Here is a 19,787-nt window from a genome sequence, read left to right as displayed (position 1 = left end):
CTTTCTAGATGTTCACAGACTCTCTGTTTAATGATATCATGCTTTTGGGAGCAATCCGAAAGAAACCAGGTGTAGATCTAAATTTTGAACATATACACCTGTAAATCTGCCTGGAAGAATGTAGCAGGGCAAGCTCATAACATGTAAAAATTATTATGTCACCCCAAGAACATTTTGCTCATCTTTCTCACAGGACTCTTTAAAACTCAAAAGTTCAAAATAACATGTTATACATTGTGTACTGTATCTTACTGACAATTCATGTTTGGAAGAACTGTAGTATTTGCAGAAATCAATAACTATAACATCTTACTGGCTTTGCTTCTTGCATTCTTTCTTCAAACGGTTTTGAAGACAATTGAATATATAATGGAACAGCCATCCATGATGCACATCTGATCTTCGTGAGTCTTTATGGTAGCATCTTGCCAAAACAACAAACACCAGGGTAAACTGAATGGCATCTAGCAGTGGAACCATACTCACCCACAGGGCATTTATCAGGATGACAGCACCCTTTCTGCATCCCAGTAGGATGAGGGGGGTGGGGAGAACTAAGAAAGAAATACTTTCTTACTCCTTCTGTATGTTGCTTTTGGAGGGAATCTGAGATATCTCAGTCTACTCTTATGACTATATGCGATTTCAACTCTAGTCCACATGTCTTTCAGTGCAGCATCTGGATGTATACACACAAGAACAACGGGCCTTCCAGTGAGCAACTTATGTCTGATTGTGTATGTGTACATTTGGAAAGGGGAAAAAGATATGTGTACATTTGGAAAGGGGAAAATATATGATGAATAACAGGTGTAAATAGCATCCTACACTCAAAAGAACTCTGTGACCTGAATTCTATTGTTAATCTCAGCTAGAGGGAAAAACCAATGAATTAATGGGGTTTATCTGCATGTTGATTCATGGTTCAAGAGTTGATTCAGTGAGTCTACTCACTGGTTAAGAGGTGATATGGTTAGCCCTGATTAAATATTTGAAAGGATGACATACTGAAGATGGAGCAAGTTTGTTTTCTGTAGCTCCAGAGATTAAGACCCAGAGCAATGGATTCAAAGAGGAAAAGAGATTCATTCCACCTAAACATTAGGAAGAACTTCCTGGCAGTAGGAGCGGTTAGACAGTGGAATACTCTGCCTTGGAAAGTGGTGGAGTCTCCTTCTTTGGAGGCTTTTGAACAGAGGCTGGATGGCCATCTGTCGGGGGTGCTTTGTTTGTGTATTCCTGTATGTCAAGGGGTTGGACTGGATGACTCTTGTGGTCTCTTCCAACTTTATGATTCTATGACTCTTATGATTCTATTCTACTCAGGGCTAACCAATGGGATTTAGGCATGTGTTTCCCAATGCTTCATGGCAGTTCTAAAGATTAGCAGCTTGAAAGTCTAAGGCTTTGTTCTTTCACCTTTAAGCTTTGGAATCACAGAGTTGTATGGAGTTGTCTGAATGACAAGAAAAAGGGGTCTTTACAAAAACGAAAAAGCTATTTTCAAAGAGTTCATTTTTCCTTTTTTAAAAATACACAAAGCATCTGGGCTTTGAAATTTTGAGATCTGGTAGCCAAGAGAGGGCATGCCATCTACAGATCGACTGAATCAATGCAAGTATTCAGACAGCTGAGACAGAAGAAACTAGAACAGCCTGTGTACTAAAACTATGGCCAAGTGTCTATTGGCAGACTAGAAGAGTGGAAAAATATGTTTTCGTTCTCTGGGATTTATACCAGCTCTCCAAGAGCAAAAGATAGCTCTGGCTCCAAGGTTCTCCCACCCACGCTCATGGAAAAGTGACATGAAATTTCTCAAACAGGCTAATTAAAGCAAGATTGCTTCAAAAACATTTTTAAATAAAAACAGCTCCCTTGGCAGCCTGGCAAAAAGGCTTCCCAAATGTAAAATGTATTAGCTGTCAGAATATTTCAGTACTAGTGCTTGGATTCATGGGAAGCAACAGAGAGACTTAACAAAGACATGAAAATGATTTGCAGCAAACATTTTTAATACTTCAGGAATGCCTTGGCATCATAAAACCAAAAAATAATTTAAAAAGGGAAAAGAAGGTATAAAGGGGTGAACTTCAGGAAAATGATAAATCCTTTAAAGGCAAGTTTGAGAGAGAGAACTATGTTTCCACTGGGCTTTGCAAGCAGATGAAGGTTAATTGTTCATTTGCAAAGTTTCTATGACACATTCCATTCCTCATGCTAAAAAAATTGTGTCTGAGAAGAAAATGATGCTGATTTTACTCTCCCATTTCTTCTTTACAGAGTACAAAGAGTCAAGGAAAATATGGAGGAGGAGTGAATGAAGAACTTGAACAAGAACCGAAAGCTTAGCTGCTCATGCCACATATTTCTCTGATCAACAAAATATAAACTAGAATCAGGAAAAATTAATGTGCATCTTGGTGGTCCAAATTCATCACAGCAGTATTTGTATCCCACAGCCAAGGAAAAGGCTCCAAAACTGTTGGCAAAAGATGTGTATGCACAAAAGCAGATTCCAGGCTTTAAAAAAGCTTAAAGTCAATGAGTGAAGAGAAAGAACAGCCCAACACTTTTGCAGTCCAACCCACTAGGGAACAACTTTCCATGCAGAGGGAAAACAACAACGTTTTCAGCCACTGAAGGATCTGTTTGTATTTGGGGAGGGGGGATGAACAGAGAGCACAAGACTCATAAGGTTAAAAATGTACTGTATTTATGAGGGTAAAACAAAACCAAGTGGCTTGGTCATGGGTCCCAATGGAGTTATTTGTGTTTGGTCCTCAGGAAGAGATTTTGCTATTTCATCATTAAAACAAGAAAAGGCTACAGTACAGAGAATCTGAACAAAGCTACAGACAGAAAAGATACCAATTGAAAACTCTCTGGGGAAACATCTCATGCAAAAAATGAAAACTTCAGTTTCTCTCTTGCAAAATACTTTATATTCTTCATTTTATTCTGCGATATATTTCATCATTTCTTTTCACTGGAAAGTGGATATATGTGAGACTTGAGAAAAGCCACCAAAATTTATTGCCCAGATTAACACTTTTGGCCTTTCTATTAAGTGCTATCATCTTAAGAGTTCACAAGAGAGTAAACTGAAAGTAACTACAGTCACTCCTCCATTTTCGCGGACTTGAGATCTGTGTCCCTTGCATATACACGAGGGGAAAACAATGTTCATACCATTATACCAGTGGTGACTGGTGGTTATCATGTCACTGGAGCAGTGACTCCTCCAAGGTTTTCATCTAACCCTAACCCCCAAAAGAGGTTCAGCAGCACCTTGAAATAGTTCCTGTAAAATTTAGATTTAAACCCTGTGCAGAATCACTGCCCCCTTGGCATGGAAGATGCTAATCACTATACACAGTTATTAACCCTGAAGAAGAAATGTATGCATCTTTCATATTACCATTTTATCAGGTGTGACCTGGAAGAGGGCAGCTATTTGTTTAAAAATGAATATAGGAAGGTATCAGGGCCATTTGACATTAGTGGTTACACCATGTATAATTTGTAACATATTAAGTGATTATTTCAACACATGTGCACCATATATGCACATGGCAGGAAACCAGAGCCAATTGTGGTGGTAGGGAATACATGTGGTGGTAGAGAAATGTGCATCAAACCTCACATGCCGCAGAATATCATGCTGTACGTACAGTACATCTGCTGAAGGCAACTTCTCAACTAGCATTCACTGTATGTATAAGCAAGATTTTAAGTCCACACCTAAATCTAATGCCTTGTAAATGGCCAGCATAGCCTTTAACTGTCTCTTGAAAATAAATTTTATAGACTGAATCAGAGGGAAAAAAAGAGATATTCTTAAACTGAATCAGAATGCAAAATAAGGAAAAGCAGATGTCCATTTGCCTTTAGCTCTATTTAATAGATCGCTTTAAACTGGCACTGCTCCCTATACAGTTCCTGTCCATCTTGCCAAAACTGAAGGATATTAACAATGCCTGTAACTCATGAGGGACTCAAGTCCTAAGTGAAGGTATTAGACTGAGGTAGAAGAAAATGTACTTGGTAGAGTGAAGCACTCCTCGGAAATGAAAATAAATGTAATAAATAAATAAATAAATAAATAAATATCAAATCTTCAAATATATTGACATTGCACTGAGCTCAGCCAAGGGGCTGCTCTAGAAAGGTGCAGCTTATAAGAGCAGGAAATGAAAATTAGTTAAGAACCTGTTCCAACACAAAGCAGGATATGAGATATTTCACTGTAATCCCCATTCAAGCTCAGGGTACAGATTTTTTTTTTGCAGTGACTTGGTTGCTGATGCGCTTCATACAGGATGGAAGCAAATCTCCTTGAACTAAAATAGCTACATTGTCACAGGATGTATCCACACATCACATGGAACGGTGATAGTATAGGACCAAAGTAGCTCAAAGAAGGGGTACCTCCTACTGCAGCTGTATAAACAGTCCTTTAATACGTTCTGCTGTTGCTGTTTGGCCCAGCAGTCACTGTGCAATCATACTTATTCTACTAATGCATGTGAGCTAACAGAAATCAGCAAAGGCTGATGCCCTGAATAGGAGGGGTGCAGCTGACTGAAAACAACATACATGTAATCACTCAGATCCTGCATAACCACAATTTCCCCCCATTCTCAACTGCCTGCACCTGTACCTTCGTGCTTCTGAAATGTATTTCCTATCACAAGTGCTTTCTTACCCTCTTTCTATTGTACCCAAACTCACATACATATTACATAACCATTACCCAATACTTCTTTACTTCCCTTCCTTGTGTCTCCTGTCCAAACCTATTCATCAAATATTTACTATCACTTCACCTACATGATCATGATAAACCCAGGAACATTCTTGTTTTCTTTTCCTTCTCCCCTCACTGCAACTATACCCTAAATGTTTTGGAGGAGGAAAATGGCTTTTCAACATGGAGCCAACAGCTGTATCAAGGGACTTATCAGATTAGAGGCCCTGACAAAAGCAAAATGAAGAATGAGGCTTTTTGTTGTTGTTGAGAAGACAGCTGCAAATACCCCCAGGTCCCTAAAGATGTCTCTGAGTAGGGGTCACTGCCCACCGGCACTTTGCAAAAAGCTGATACCCAGGTGAAGACTTCTTTTCTACCTTAGTTTTCAGAATCTCAGAAATGAAAGAAGCAAGTTAAGAATGTTTATGTAATCTAACATGCATATTAATAAATAAGGGGTTGTGCGTTTCTCACAGAATGCTGAAAAACAAAACTTTTTTTTAAAACTGACCCCCCCCCAACTTTGAATTTTACATAAACAGACAGACAGATACTCACACAGAGCTATAGTCATCTGATGTGAATTAGAGCAACCCATTTTTTTCAGAGTTAGCTGGTCTTGCTTATGCTAAAATTGGTGCTCTTAACATATACTACCAAAAATGTCTGTTACACATTTATTGAGTTTGCTTAAGTTTTACCATACTTTTCTTGCCTCTGCTTGCATGATTTCAGGCAGTTTTGCAAAGGGATAGATGATAAGAAATGTTCTAAATAGTGTTTTTCCAGTCTAGTTAGAACCAATAAAAGATACAATCTGGAAGGAGGGTGATCCCATTGAAAATACTGTCTGAGGCTGAAAAATGCTGGGTCTTAGAGAACAATAAATGAAAATACTAGGAAAGAGTTACACAGAAATGGAGAAGATATCATGAAAAAGAAGTGGAACTATTCTTAGTTGAAGAACTCCTACATGTACACTCCTGGAAATCCCTTCTAACCCCATCCTAGTTCTAAACTCACAGCAAGTTTTCCTCTGTAACCATCAGGGCCACAAATATTAAATTTTGGTAAGGGAAAAGGCAATGAAGTTTTCCCTTCATGAATAATACAGCTTTAAAAAAGAAATATGAAGATGGCATGAGTCTCCACTTTGCTGTAATTACATACACTTGGAAGCTGTGACACATGTCTTTCTCAAAGGTTTATTTTTTAAATTGGAACTTCCAGAATCCCTCAGCCAATATAGCCAGTGACCTTATAAGCTGGAAAATTCTGTGAGCTGTAGTAACTTTGTCAAGCTCTGATCTTCCTAATATATATGTTGGCAGTTGTACTGCTACTCATAGTTTTTCATACTTCCTTCCTTCCATCAAGTGCTATGTTAACAATAACCAATATATCCATATATCTTTGTCTTCTTCTGCTTTAAAAGAGTTCTTGACGGAATTAACTTCTAGTCTCAACTAGCTCTCATGCAGCCTTAAGAGAAACCAGCCCAAGCATGCCAATCAGCACCTTCACACTAAAAAAGGCACATCCCAAGGCCAGAGTTCAACTGCCAACAACATGTCAAAAATATTGGCAGGGATAATCCCTTTTAGACAAGGTGCCTCTAGGTAAGAGGAAATGTGATGTATATTATTTGGTGACATGTAAAGTTTTTATGAACAGACAGATGTTCCCCAACAGCCAACAGTTTTAACACAAGCTTCCCCAGGAAGCAAATGTACTTGTACTGTGGGCTACAAAGTGAGGACATAAGGAATCAGCCAACTCTTGGAACATACTGAATAATGACCCAAAGGTTCTTCCCAGCCTTCCTCTCAAATGCATCTTCACCAATTTCTGCTCATTTCTTTCTCTTCTTATAACTTCTCTCTACTTTTTTCCTTCCACAATGGAGCCATCAGCCACGCCTACTCTGAATACTGTTCCTAAAGGAAGACCGAGCTTCAACTTTAACTTCTTCCCTAGCTAAATCCCAACAGGATCTTCAAATGTCTGGAAAAGTATTTACCTTGCAGTGGCTCTACGACAAAGGAAATCTTCAGCAACCTTAGCTGTCTCTGTAATAGATGGCTATCCTTGTTTATCTTTTCTGTCAACACATTTATTTAGTTAAAGGATGTATATGTCATATTTCAATCAAATGACATTCAAGGTGACTTTCAACAGCTTAACAAAATGACCTTGTTGTTCTAGCTGGGGGCACAGCACTTCCTCTACTTCTGCATCCCCAGAGCAACTGAAAATTGGAAATCATCTTTCTGACAAAAGTGTGCATCCTGAGGGATGGAGGAGCAGGTTTCCTACATCTGCTCATTGTCTGCAAATGGGAATGGCTGGAATCATCTTGCCCTTTCCAGAGCACTGTTCCTTGCAGGCTATGCATGCAACTGGCTAAAGCGTGAGCCCAGTATCCTTCCTATTGCTGCTTAAGCTTCAACAATTCCAGTGCCCTTTGCCCAAAGATGTAACATAAGTAACTGCATTATACCAAGTCAAAGCTGGGGAACTATGGTTTGGACCAATTTTCATTTTCAGACCACTCTACCAGTTATAGCTGAAAACTGGCCAAAGTACAATGCATAAGTAGTTGAAAGTTAGCTTCAGTAGTTTAGGACTCCCCCTCCCCCCAAAAAAACCAATCAAATGTATGGTGGGGAGGACTCTGAGGCTGCAGAAAGTGGGGTTGAGAAGCTGTGTGCAGCCTGCTGAGCAAACTTTCCCCACCTCCATATTGACAACAGCAAGTGAGAAGGGATCTCCAGGATTTCAAGCATTTCCAGCCCAACTGGCTCCTCTTCACAGGTATTTAGCTTTCTTCCAACTGCGTGTCCAGTCTGCCACCAGCCTTTTAGTAACAATTTACAAGTTTATGTTCATGCCTTTCTCTATTGTTCAGCAACCAAAAAGTAACATATTTTTAAAAAATATTTGTGTTAATAGATTATTAAAAATACATGATGGATCCTACTTAAGAATGTAAATTACATTCACTCTCTTGTTATTAGCTTCATAAATGTAGGCATGTAGTCTTGTGCTCTCTTTTAATTAAGCAAATTTCTCATGTACACAAAACACAGCAACATTAGAGCAAAAATCTAAAGGTAGCAATCCAAACTCAAGGGCCATAGCTCAATGACAGAGAACTCTCTAGCTCTCTCTAGTTCCCAGTTCAAGCTCTGACATCTCCAGGGAAGGCCAGAAAACCTGTCTGAAACATTGGAGAATGCTGCCAGTCAGTGCTGACAATAGTGGGATAGTTGAGCTAATAGTCTGACTTGAGTATAGTGGGACCTTGATATCTGAGGACTTGCTATCTGCGGATTTGAGCATCCATAGACAGCGAGCTCACACTGTCCTCAATGGTGGTGCATGCACACAGCCGAGCCACCATTGGGGACAATGGGACTGAAGTCCTCCCTCCCTCCCCTCCAAGGCTTCTGCATTGGGCTTGGCTTTCGAGGTGGAGGCTGGAGCCCCATTGGCCAGAGGGAGACAGATTGGGGGCCAAGGCTTGGATCTTAGAGCCCCTCACTCCACCCACCCCCGTCCCAACACCCCAAGCCTCTGCGCTGGCTCCGGCTCTCTCCATCAGCCCTTGGAACAGATCCCCCCATGGATTTCAAGGGCTGACTGTATAAGGAAAGTGATTATGCTCCTGTCTGTTGTATATCCACTCTTCATATTTAGATCTACACAATCACAGGCTGCAAACCTACACACTTATCTGGAAGAAAGTTCTACTGAGATCAGTAGCACTTACTTGTGAGTGTATTTGTCTACAATTGCTTTGTTAGTGAATTAACTTTTCCTCCTACCAGGTAATGCAAATTTAAGCCACTTTGAAGAAAAAGTAAATCTGGAGTTAAAAGAAGTCCTTGAAAATGTAAAGTTAAATTGTTCTCAGATGTTCTTCCATTCAGTCAAATACAAACTAACAGTTGTAGAAAATCATATACAGCTTCAATGATAGATATATCTCTACATTATGCATCATACCATAAGATTAGGGAGGGGATCTGAAGCCATACTTCTTAGAGATTGTTTTCCTTCAGTAACTATTGCTGCATCATACATTCTGTGAAACAACTTGCCATTAGGCAGTGCTACCATCATTCTCTTTATTTTAAAATCATGAAAAACGTTTAAATGAGGGGTGGGGAATGGAAGAAAGAAGCTGGATCGTATACTTTATGGGTACTAAGGATATCTTCTAAAAGCCTAGAAATGAAAGCTAGTCTTCCTGCTGAAGAGGAAAGCCATCAGCCAGGTAGGCTGAACAATGACAGCTTTGTTGAAATAAAAAACATTTGAGAGAACACTAGGGAGGCTCATAAGGAAAACAACTGTTCTAAGAGGCAGAGCAAGCAGCACTTTCCCAGTCCCTCTTAAATGCAAACCATGCTCTGAGTAATCCCATCCACCTTTTCGCTCCCCTCCCCTGTGAGCCCACAAGCAAAACACAGCCGCCATTCTGCTCTGGAATGCACTCTGCGAAACTTAATCTAACTGCAGAGCTCAATCCAAATCCCCCAAAGGCTTCAACCCAATGGCAGACCCCTCCCACAGAGTCTTGGAGCTGCTTTTACTTCATTTCTATTCTGCTTCTCTTTTCTGACCCTGCCCAATCTAAACATTTCACTTCTGATTAATATCTTGATGACAAGCCAACAATTCTTGGCTTTGAAACAGAACCAGCCCATTGTGCACAAATGTATCTCCTTCCATTTTTTTTGAAGGCATATCTCCTTTCTGTATTCTCTCCACACCTTGTGGTGCCCTAAAGAGGGAACCCTTCTGTTTCTAGCTAAAACAGGTTGCACAGCAGTTCTGTCCAATGATTAATAAAGATAATAAGATTTACCTCATGGGCTTGCTCTGTCAGAACTCTTGATTCTTAAACAATGTCAGTATCACAATTTGATTACACTGTTTGCACCCCAATGGGAAATCAGATATGCAGTAAGTTACTTTCTCAACCAGTCTAGCAGAGATGTACTTCAAAATTACATTTGTAGTCAAACTAGAGCATGGAAAGGTCATCTTCGGAGCACAGTTCCCAGAATTTGCCAGTCAGTACAACCTCTTGTCATCCTGGCAGCGGGATTCTAAGAGATGTCTTTCAGGAAAGTAATTTGTTTGTGCCAAAATAATAATAATAATAATAAGCCTCTCTGAAACAAAATATATTGTGAAAGGAGTACCAATCTAGCGAAAAGGCCAGACTCCAAATAAATGGTATCTCTATGTATGGGAATAAATGCCCTCCCCTCCCCTTGTAGAACCAATTAAAACTAGAAGCTCTGCATTGAGGTTTGAAAAGAAAAAGCAAAGCTACTCACTAGCTAATGTCACCATGGCTGGAACACTGGCAACAACACCTTCAGGCACATGGGCTATGCACTGATATCGTCCCACTGTGTGGTTGTTTAAGGCACCAATGGTGAGAAGTCTCTGATCGATACGGATCCCCAGAATATCATCCGATGGAGGCACTTCCTTTCCATTCAATCTCCAAGTAATGCTTACTTTCAAAGGCTCAGGCACACATTGCAGGGTCACCAAGCCACCATGCTTCTGGACAACAGAAGCAGGCTGAATAGTGACCTGAAGAGATTCACCTGCATAGAAGAAACATCCCAAAATCATTTTAAGTGCTGGTTTACTAAGGGGAGACTATCTAGTCCACTGCAGGTACTCTCTAATCCAGTTATCTAAAGCCTAAATATCTTCAAGTTCTTTAGGCAGCAAATTATTAAATCAATAACTCCCCAATGTTGGTCTGGGATTCATAAGCTGTCAGATAGTAATTTGGGTATGTAGCCAAATAACTAAAAGTTGTTGAAAATGATGCTATGAAAGGTATGCAATATGAGGTTAACCAGAACATAGGAGCATAGGAACAGGACAAGGACATTCTCTCTGTTATTACTTTTTTTCACACGGAGAGTAATGCTTTGAAAACAAGTAAGGCTACACAGGAAGGCTCTCTTAGCAATCCAGAACCCTGAAAAATAAAGGCTTCTACTCATGTAGAGCCTCTCCTTTTCAAACTATTCCTCTTCATAATTTATTTTAGCTACTTTTGGATGCCTGAACAGGGTCCTAGCAGTAAGAGCAATCTATGCACTTCTTCAGCCACTGGACCTTTTTATGGCTTTATTCTCTTAATGTTTATAGTATTATTTAATAATAATAATAATAATAATAATAATAATATGTTTTATTTATAGACCGCTATTCCGCAATGATCATAGCGGTGTACAGTAAAAATCATAATGCAATACAAAATACAAGGTGACAAAGGAGGGAGAAGTCTCGTCCTTCAGGCAGTCCCTGATGTTGCTGGGTCTGCCTGATCGATCCCTCTGAGGCCGAGATGACAGTTGAGGAGGGAGGGGCCTCTTCCTTCAGGCAGTCCCTGATGTTGCTGGGTCTGCCTGATCGCTCCCTCTGAGGCCGAGATGACAGTTGAGGAGGGAGGGGCCTCTTCCTTCAGGCAGTCCCTGATGTTGCTGGGTCTGCCTGATGACTCCCTCTGAGGCCATTTATTTATTTATTTATTTATTTATTTATTTATTTATTCATTCATTCATTCATTCATTCATTCTTCTCAAGTTGCTGAAATATTATAAATTTTGAGTTTTCTTTAAAATACTGCTTCAGTTAGATATGACTGCTTTCAAGTTTGTGTTCTTGACATTACTAATGATATGTTTAGCTGTCCACACAGTTTAGTTTAGTTTTTAATTTCATGCTGTACACATTACACTGAACACACAGTTTTATGTTCTTAATTTTTCTCTAATTTGTTAAGAGAAAAAAAATACAGAGGCAATTCTGCATGGGTTTGCAGAACATGATAAACAAACCATGTTTTGGTCTATTTTTTCTTTGGCTGCTCCCTCTGCAAACAGGAACAATTACACAGCATGCTTCAGTACACTGCTAGCCAATGCTAAGCCAGGGTTACCATAGATAATCCTGAAAACATTTTTGTTTATATAAAAATATAACGTATGAATTTGAATAAAATGATATCTCTTTAAGAAATAAAATATAAAGAAATGTAAATAAGATACATGCCCTAAAATGCTGGGTAAAATGAAAAACAAAATACAAAAGAGAATACTCACCCAAATTTGCAATGCAGCCAACAGATGCCAAGAGCAAATAGGCAACAGCAGTCATTGGTCCCTTTTCCCCTGGTATCATGGTAATCCCATGCAGAGGAATCTGGAGCAAAAGGTACCAAGTGGATTTCCCATATGCTGCCCCCAAGGACTTCAAGTTGGAGATTCAACTTTGTGGAACACCCTGGACAACTGGAAGAGGTGGGAGCAGAGAATTAATCAAGATACAAGGTAATCATGCTGAACCAACTATAAGACAAACACAGATGGCCCCTAAATAGGTGCCCCTTAACACTAAGAAGATATGGAGAAGGAGGGGGGCAATTGGCAGGAATATGCTAAAAATGTCATGGCCCTCTGACTAGAACCCAGAACATGAGTGTTCCATACTTCAAAATTTTGTTGTATATCCTGTTTGTTGAATTCACTGGAGAAAAGAACCCTTCAATAGGTTATAACTGCACAATTTATGACTCTTAGTTGCTAGGAAAGCAATTAAGGTGAAGAAACTAGGCAGTTCTGATCCTATTGCCTTTGCTTACAAAAGGAAGTCATCATAACCATGACTGCTGCAGCACAATCTATTTGTCCGCCTTAGGGCTAACAAATCTCCTAATTGCATTAATAAATGAAATAGTAAGATCCACAGGGAACAGCATTTCTAACATGCTATTCAGAAGCTGAAAAAAGCATAAGTTCTCTCACCCAGAGGTCAAGAAACTGCATGCAACTAACAACATATGACTAGAGTGAAATCATGAGCATTTTAATATACAGTCTTGCAGCTACTTGTGGAGTTAACAGAAATGATTATCTTTTTGAGCAACAGATTTGGTATGTAAAGCAAGCAGAAGCCTTCCGTTTGCCACTGCCCCAAGTTACAACTGTACCTGAGAAAAAGAACAGCAGAACATAAGTCACTTGTGGTACAACTAGTACCCATGCTAGCTGGAGGAGTATAGGAATTTTAACCCAAAAAAGTAACTTTTCTGAGCACTGACTGTACAGGTGACATATTCATTTAAGTGAGCAAAAGAATTGCATCCCTCACCACATTCCAATGGTGTTCCCTTCAGGATTTGCAGGTTTTTATAAATTTATCTCCCATGGTATGAATTCTACCTGCCACAGATGAAATATCCCAGTGAACAAATGTGCTATTAAGGGTACTTTCAGCACATTAAAAAAAAGAATTAGAACACGTCCAATCAACTCCAGTTCAATTAGTTTGTTTGCCAAGTTCTGTTACCTAGTTATTTGGCTGTGGTTATAAAAAATATTTTGGTTTAAACAGAAAGACAAATGAATAGATTTCCTTAGCCCTGGGGCTCTTTTTTTATACAAACAGATTCTACTCTGGAAAGGAAAGAGAAAAACAGGAAAAGAAAAGTTTTGGAAAGAAAACTATCTTTATATGAAGGAGACACAGAAAAGAAACACTAGATACTAAACAGAATTCACTCACATACTATAGTAAGCGATTTTCCTTGTTAACAAAACCAGTCCAGTGAATAAGCATTCAGCTGCATCCAAACAAATATACCATATACCAAATATACCAACAAGTATACCATATATATGTATACGTCAACCTCATGGTCAGGTTTTGAGGCCAAAATTATGGATGTTGACCTATGGATATATCGAGGATAAAATTAGGGGCTGCCACTATTTTCCCATTCAGGCATTCAAACAGGTCTTTTACCAGTCTGCCCAGAAAAGGGGATGTTTCTCTCTTTTTTGGTAAGAGTTAAGGTGCAGTATAGGTGTCACCCACTTTACAAGAACCTGCTTTTTCAACCATTCCAAATTACTGCCCAGTATTGCATATTCAGTATGTGGTCCAATCTTTTGACTATGTATCAAATTAACGGGTTCCAGTTTCCTCCCCTTTTCCTTATATATTCTCCTCCCTTTTCACCCCACCTCAAACCTTCCTGATGTGAACCTTGTTGTATCCAAAGACCCAGTGAAATCCCAGCCCTTCTTTCTGGCCCCCAAACCGTTCTTTTGACCCTATTAAATTAAATTAAAAATTATGGTGGCTGCTTGGGTTGGTCCCTTGGTTGGGTTGCTCTTGCTATTTGTTGATGCTACTGCTGCCAAGGCCTTGGAATTACAGGAGCCTTGGCAGCTCTTTCTAGTGCATCCTGGTGGTAGCGTCAAACACATTTCTCCCTTATCATGTCTGTATTTGTGTGAACATGCATGCCACAAATGAGTGACCTTCTACCAGCCTCTCTCCCCTCTGTGGCATCATCCCCTCAGAACTAAACAGTGTGCATTGATAGCAGTGCCTTCCTTACCACTTTCCTATGATAATTCGCCTCCTTTTTCATCTCAGCCCAGCTCCCCTTGAGGTCCAGGTTGTTGTGCCCAAAGAATTGACAATGTTGGGCCCTTCTCTCTAATCCCAGAAATGCTTTGTCAACCCTTCTGAATTATAAGTAATTGGAACCTATTAAAAGACCAATGGACAGGTCAATTCAGGGGTTTGGGGCCATTTTTTTGACTAAAATTTGTTGACTTATTCACAAGTATATATTATAGTAGAATTTAAGATCCAATGAAAAGCAGTAGGGCAAGTTTGGACGCATCCAGACTTATTAAAAAGATTAGGAAGTCCCAATTTTTGTTCCTGTTCTTTCCAAGACCAGGCAGGTCCAGCTCCATCAGGGCTAGCCTCGAAGAAAGAAGAGCCCTCCCTCCAATCCATCTGCCTTGGTCCAGGCCTCAGAGGGAGAGAAGGACCACTGGACTTCATCCCCTTTCCCTCCATCATTCCCTTCTCCTTTTGTGTTGTGTCTTTTAGATTGTAAGCCTGAGGGCAGGGAACTGTCTGATTAAAAATAATAATTGTAAGACGCTCTGAGAGCCATTAGGGCTGAAGGGCAGGATATAAATACCTAAATAAATAAATAAGACTACTAGTTCTAGTTTAACTGCATCATATTCAAGAAAAAAATACTACTATTTTTAGTTTAACTGCATCATATTAAAGAAAGCATCCATAATTAAATATTCCCAACCCCCCCACCCCACAAATCTTCTCTGTACCTGGAAGTTTAATAATCTATTATTGCATAAGCTTTGTCAATTAATGTCCACAATTGTAATGTTAACAAAATCTGTTCAAACATCATAGACTTTAAAAACTCTAAACTGATATAGCTTTCTAGTAAGATAACTCTAGATACCCATTCAATTTGTTTTCTAGGAGCCTATCCCAACTGTGTTTTAACATTATAATATAGAGTGATTGCATTTATATGTTGCCTTTCCCCAAAAATGAGGATTTGCTATGTTTTAATATTACAATTTTCACTGCAAAATGTAATTTAAAGGTAAACATTCTGAACATGGTACAGCCAAAAATTAAGCATTTTAAAGTTTCACTAGCTCCAGTGGAAGAGATTTTTGTCTGTGCTTCATTCTTCTACTCAAACTGCTTAAATTTGACTGGATTGTGCCAATCCAGTTAATTGTCACACCAATGAAAGCCTGTGAATCTCTCACATTGCTTGTCAAAGCTACAACACCTTTACTGGACTGAGGAGAAAGAACAATTTTGTTTTTATACATTCTTTCCTGTCAGGTTAAAACAACAATTTCCTGTCCATGGACAGAGGGCAAGGAAATAACTTTCAATAAATCAAAGGACTGAGCTATTAGCAGAGTGAGATTAAGGAGGGATGAATCAGATGCTCAGGGTGTAAAAGTTAACAGCAAAATTCCCCATTCCCCATGATATTCAAGGAGGGGGTGCATACATTGCAAGGAGTAAGGTGAAGTAAGGGGGATGAGACAAAGGGAGATGGAGTCCTACAATTCTAACACTGGCAACTACAGAGGTGTTTGTTGATGGTTTTATTGAGGAAATGCTGCCTGCAGCTCCAAACCCCCTGCTGCTTAAATAAGGCCCAGCCAAGCAATTCTTGTTACTACCACACCATCTGAAATTTATGAGGAGGGTCTTAAATGAAAACCAGTCCTTTTTTCAGCTGCTGGGCATGAAAATTCCTTTTTATTGCATGGGGAGAAAACGATGAAGGAGAGTAGAGGGAAGAAGGTGTCTGGGAGAGCAGAGATGAAAAGAAAACTCAGACAGGGAGGCAGAATTGTGAAAGCCTGTAAGGTGGTTTCCTGTGTAAGGGCAACAGCAATTCTGCCAGGTCTTCAGTCAAATGGATTGGTTCATCAGTGCTTTACAGTTGAGTGACCTCATTTGTAATCTTATGCACACTTACTTGGGAGCAACCCTCCCTGGATTTCTGAGTTAATATGCATTGACTGCAATAAATTCAGCCAAGAATAAAAAATACTAGGCTTTCATTTCGGCTCAGTTATAGCCACTGCCACTCTTTACATGGTTTGAGATCTAAGGAAAAGCATGCTTGGCCGGCAGCCCTCTAGAAATTGTTGGACTGTAGCTCCCAGCATCCCTCACCATTAGCTAACTTGGCAAGGCTTGTAGTCCAACAACAGCCCAATATATATACAATTTCCAACTCTGGCCTACATTCAATTGCCAGTCCCACCTTGAGAAGCCCCATTCAGTTGATGTATGGAAAGTCAAGCCAGCATGGACTAGGACTCCAGAAGTTCGGGGGCCAAATCCCTCTTCAGCAACAAGGGAGGTCTTTAAACAGAGGCTGGATGGTCATCTGCCATGTATGCTTTGATTGGGAGTTCCTGCATGGCAGGGAGTTGGACTGGATGGCCATTGGGGTCTCTTCCAACTCTATGATTCTATGTTTCTAACAAAAACCTTAGGTATGTCACACTCTTTCAACCTCAGAGAAAGGCAAAACCCCTCTGAAAAAAATCTTGTCAATAAACCCCATAATAGGTTTACCTTAGAGTTACCATTAAGTCAGAAACAACTTGAAGACAAGTTAACCTTTATATAAATTCCACTGATTAAAATGGTCTGTTCTTGGACTAGCAATTAGATTTAGGGCTATGTTTCTTTTTTCTTTTTTCTTTTTTTATTATTATTATAAACTTTATTATATAAGAAAAAACATATACACAATAAAACACATCTACATAAAACATAACCTATGTTTCAATATCATGCACACCTTGGCACTGTGGAAGGTTAAAAAAAAGATGAGAGAGAAAATGAAGGATTTTTTGTAATACTGAGGAAAATAGTCGGACTTGTAGAATTTCTGTAGTCAACTGTTCAGACTGGAAGAGCTATCCAAGGAAAGAACACGATTAAAGATACACCAAGGGGAGTTTAGAACAGGTTTCAATCAAACTTTCAATGTATTCCTGATTTTGGTCCCTCACTGTTGTAAGGGACCAAATAGAATCACTGTAAGAAGTTAAAAGATAGTTTGCCTTTATCGTGCATTTAAGGTCTCTCTCCATCAACAACGAACTGTTGAACTAGCCATAAACAACACCTGACATGTTTCAGATTGGATTTTACATAAAACTAAAACACAAGTGATGTTTCATTTCTGTCATAAATACAAGCAAGGGATTTTGGATAGAGAAAGTATGTCCATAATTAGTCATGTGCTCTTAAGACTGTTTTTGAGAGGGGGGAAATGCTAGAAGAAAAACGAGGGGGGGGGGGATGAAAAAAAGGCAAGAGTGTAAAGGCACCCATTCATCTTCTCTGCTTTTTGGTGACATTTATAAGGAATATGAAGCCGCAGACCAGCTTATAATGTGTATGTCTGATAAGCCATCCCCTAAGGCTGACTTTAAAAACAAAGCCAAAGAAAAGCTGCACCAAATATACAATTTGAAATGTGAAACTGATTCAAATTCCCAATGTAACATTAACTCACATAAACTTGACATTTCAGGTTTTTCTTCTGAATCATATATTCCCTCAACATTTTATGTTTTAATATGTTGGTTTGCCTATAAAAAACTGCCCCTAATTGTAATTAAGAATAAACAAGCTGCACTTCAGAAATCTGATGAAAATCAATATGGTGCTCCTCTGAGAAAACAGCTAATGCTTTCAAGAGATCAAGAGGAGAATTAAGAGCACTGGCTTAATTTGCATGTTCTAGAAGGCTATACAACAACCCTGTGAGGTAGGAGAGTAATAGCAATAGCAAGTATTTATATTTCTATACTGCTTATTAGTGCACTTAAGCACTCCATAAACAGTTTATAATGTGTAAGCTAACAGCTTCCAACAAGCTGGGCACTCATTTTAGCAACATCGGAAGGATGCCAGGCTGAGTCAACCCTGGTGTCCTGCCTGGGATCGGACTCACAACCTTGTGGCTGTGAATGACTGCAGTACCGGTATTTAACCACTGTTCCATCAGGTGAAATAAGCTGACGTACAGTAATCTGCCCAAATCAGCACAGTGAAGAGGTAGGTTAGGATGTGGATCTAAATTTTGGTCACCAAAACACTAGTCTACCAAGACAGACTGGTGAGTAAAGTCATTACTGTCTCGGTAGCAACATCTCAGATATGGCGCTCTTTCCCAATGAAACACACTCTGGCCCCATTGCCTGTTTTTGGTGAATAGCCAAGAGCACAGGGATTTAAATAGCATATGGTCCTTAATGTAGAATTTAGTTTTGGACTGTATGCTTTGAAAACTCTTTTTAAACATTGTTCTGATTTGTTTTTAAGACAACAACTTCTCTGGTTTTTCTTCAGATCATGTGCTCATCATAAGACTCGCTGTACTTAACTGCTTTGCTCAGTTCCTGTAAATTCAAGACTGTGACCTTCCTGATTGAGTCTATTCATCTGGCATGTGGTTTTCCTCTCTTTCTGTGCCTTCTACCTTCCATAACATTATTGCCTTTTCTAGTGAGTCATGCCTCCTCATGATGTGGCCAAAGTACAACAGCCCCAGTTTCATCAGAAATAGTTCAGGCTTGATCTGTACTAGAATCCATTTGTTTCTTTTTCTGGCCATCCAGAGTATCCATAGCAATCTTCCCCAACACCACATCTCAAATGAATTTTATCTTAGGCCTGGTACAGACGGGCCTTACGTGACGTCCTCATCACGTGCTAGGGTTGCCTCGGGGTGCTCCACCCACATGCGGCCTAACCCGAGCATGTGATGGGGTCGCAATCATGGCAGCCTCCCGTACACACAGGGGCCACCATGATTATGTTACACACGCGTGCCATGTCCAAACAGTGTGGTGCATGTGTTACATCGTCGTGCTGTCCCAGGCTGCTTAGGGCGGCCTGGGCACAGCATGTGAAGGAGCTCCGAAACAGAGCTCCTTCTGAGGGCACACTTCGTTCCCGCAGCAACCAAATGGCTGCGGGAACGACGCCAGGGGGAAAGGGGCCAAGAGGCCCCTTTCTCCACTGGCTGCGGCTCCCGGGGTGTCCTGGGGCACGAAGCCCCAAGGACACCCCCTTTGCTGCTTCTCCCTGGTCCTGAAAAGCGCCGGATTGGGGCCTCTAGGCTGCCAGTGTGGCTGCCTTGGCCCCAATACATCCAGTAAAGGGGTGCGTGCAGGCCACCCCAAAGGGGTGGTCTGTACCCCGCCTTAGATTGTTGATGTTCCTTCCTCCTATCTTTACTTCCTTTTTCTGAGTCTCAGGTCCAAAACACACTGCAGAAATAATCCAATTTGAGGCCACTTTAATTGCCCTGCCTCTGTGCTAGCGAATCCTGGGAATTGTAGTTTATTGTAGCACCAGAGCTCTTTCTGACAGATAAAGCTAAATGTCTCACAAAATTCCAGTTCCCAGAATTCCCTAGCATTGAGCCAGGGCAGCTAAAGCGGCCTCAAACTGGATTATTTCTGCAGTGTGTTTTGGACCTAAGCCTGTTCTTCCTATATTTTTTGTGTACAATTCAAATAAGTAGGGTGACAGTACAAGAACCCAAACTATCAATTGAGTTTCCAAATGTAAAGATAAACTTTGGTTTCAAGCT

At 40.1% G+C, this 19,787-nt stretch overlaps 1 protein-coding gene across 7 annotated transcripts in view; it reads right to left on the bottom strand.

The window, feature by feature from the left end:
* Nucleotides 1-19,787, bottom strand: part of BOC (BOC cell adhesion associated, oncogene regulated) — an 87,477-nt gene that overhangs the window by 26,656 nt on the left and 41,034 nt on the right. For 3 of the 7 annotated variants that reach the window (XM_089512448.1, XM_089512454.1, XM_089512453.1), the window contains exons 2-3: nucleotides 11,896-12,084; nucleotides 10,102-10,380 (exon numbers count right to left, since the gene is read on the bottom strand). In XM_089512448.1, the coding sequence (XP_089368574.1) occupies nucleotides 10,102-10,380; nucleotides 11,896-11,974 (358 nt within the window). In that variant the 5' untranslated portion in view covers nucleotides 11,975-12,084. Of the gene's footprint in view, nucleotides 1-10,101; nucleotides 10,381-11,895; nucleotides 12,260-14,198; nucleotides 14,314-16,976; nucleotides 17,114-18,573; nucleotides 18,615-19,787 lie in introns of those variants that run through there. The other 4 variants (XM_089512449.1, XM_089512451.1, XM_089512452.1 and 1 more) reach the window with 4 other exon arrangements.

The sequence above is a fragment of the Sceloporus occidentalis genome, unplaced genomic scaffold (assembly GCF_023333645.1).
Source record: "Sceloporus occidentalis isolate IW3139 unplaced genomic scaffold, rSceOcc1.0.p SCAF_2, whole genome shotgun sequence".
Taxonomy (NCBI): domain Eukaryota; kingdom Metazoa; phylum Chordata; class Lepidosauria; order Squamata; family Phrynosomatidae; genus Sceloporus; species Sceloporus occidentalis.
The sequence above is the reverse complement of the archived record's forward strand: the minus strand, read 5'-3'. Positions and strand labels throughout refer to the sequence as shown.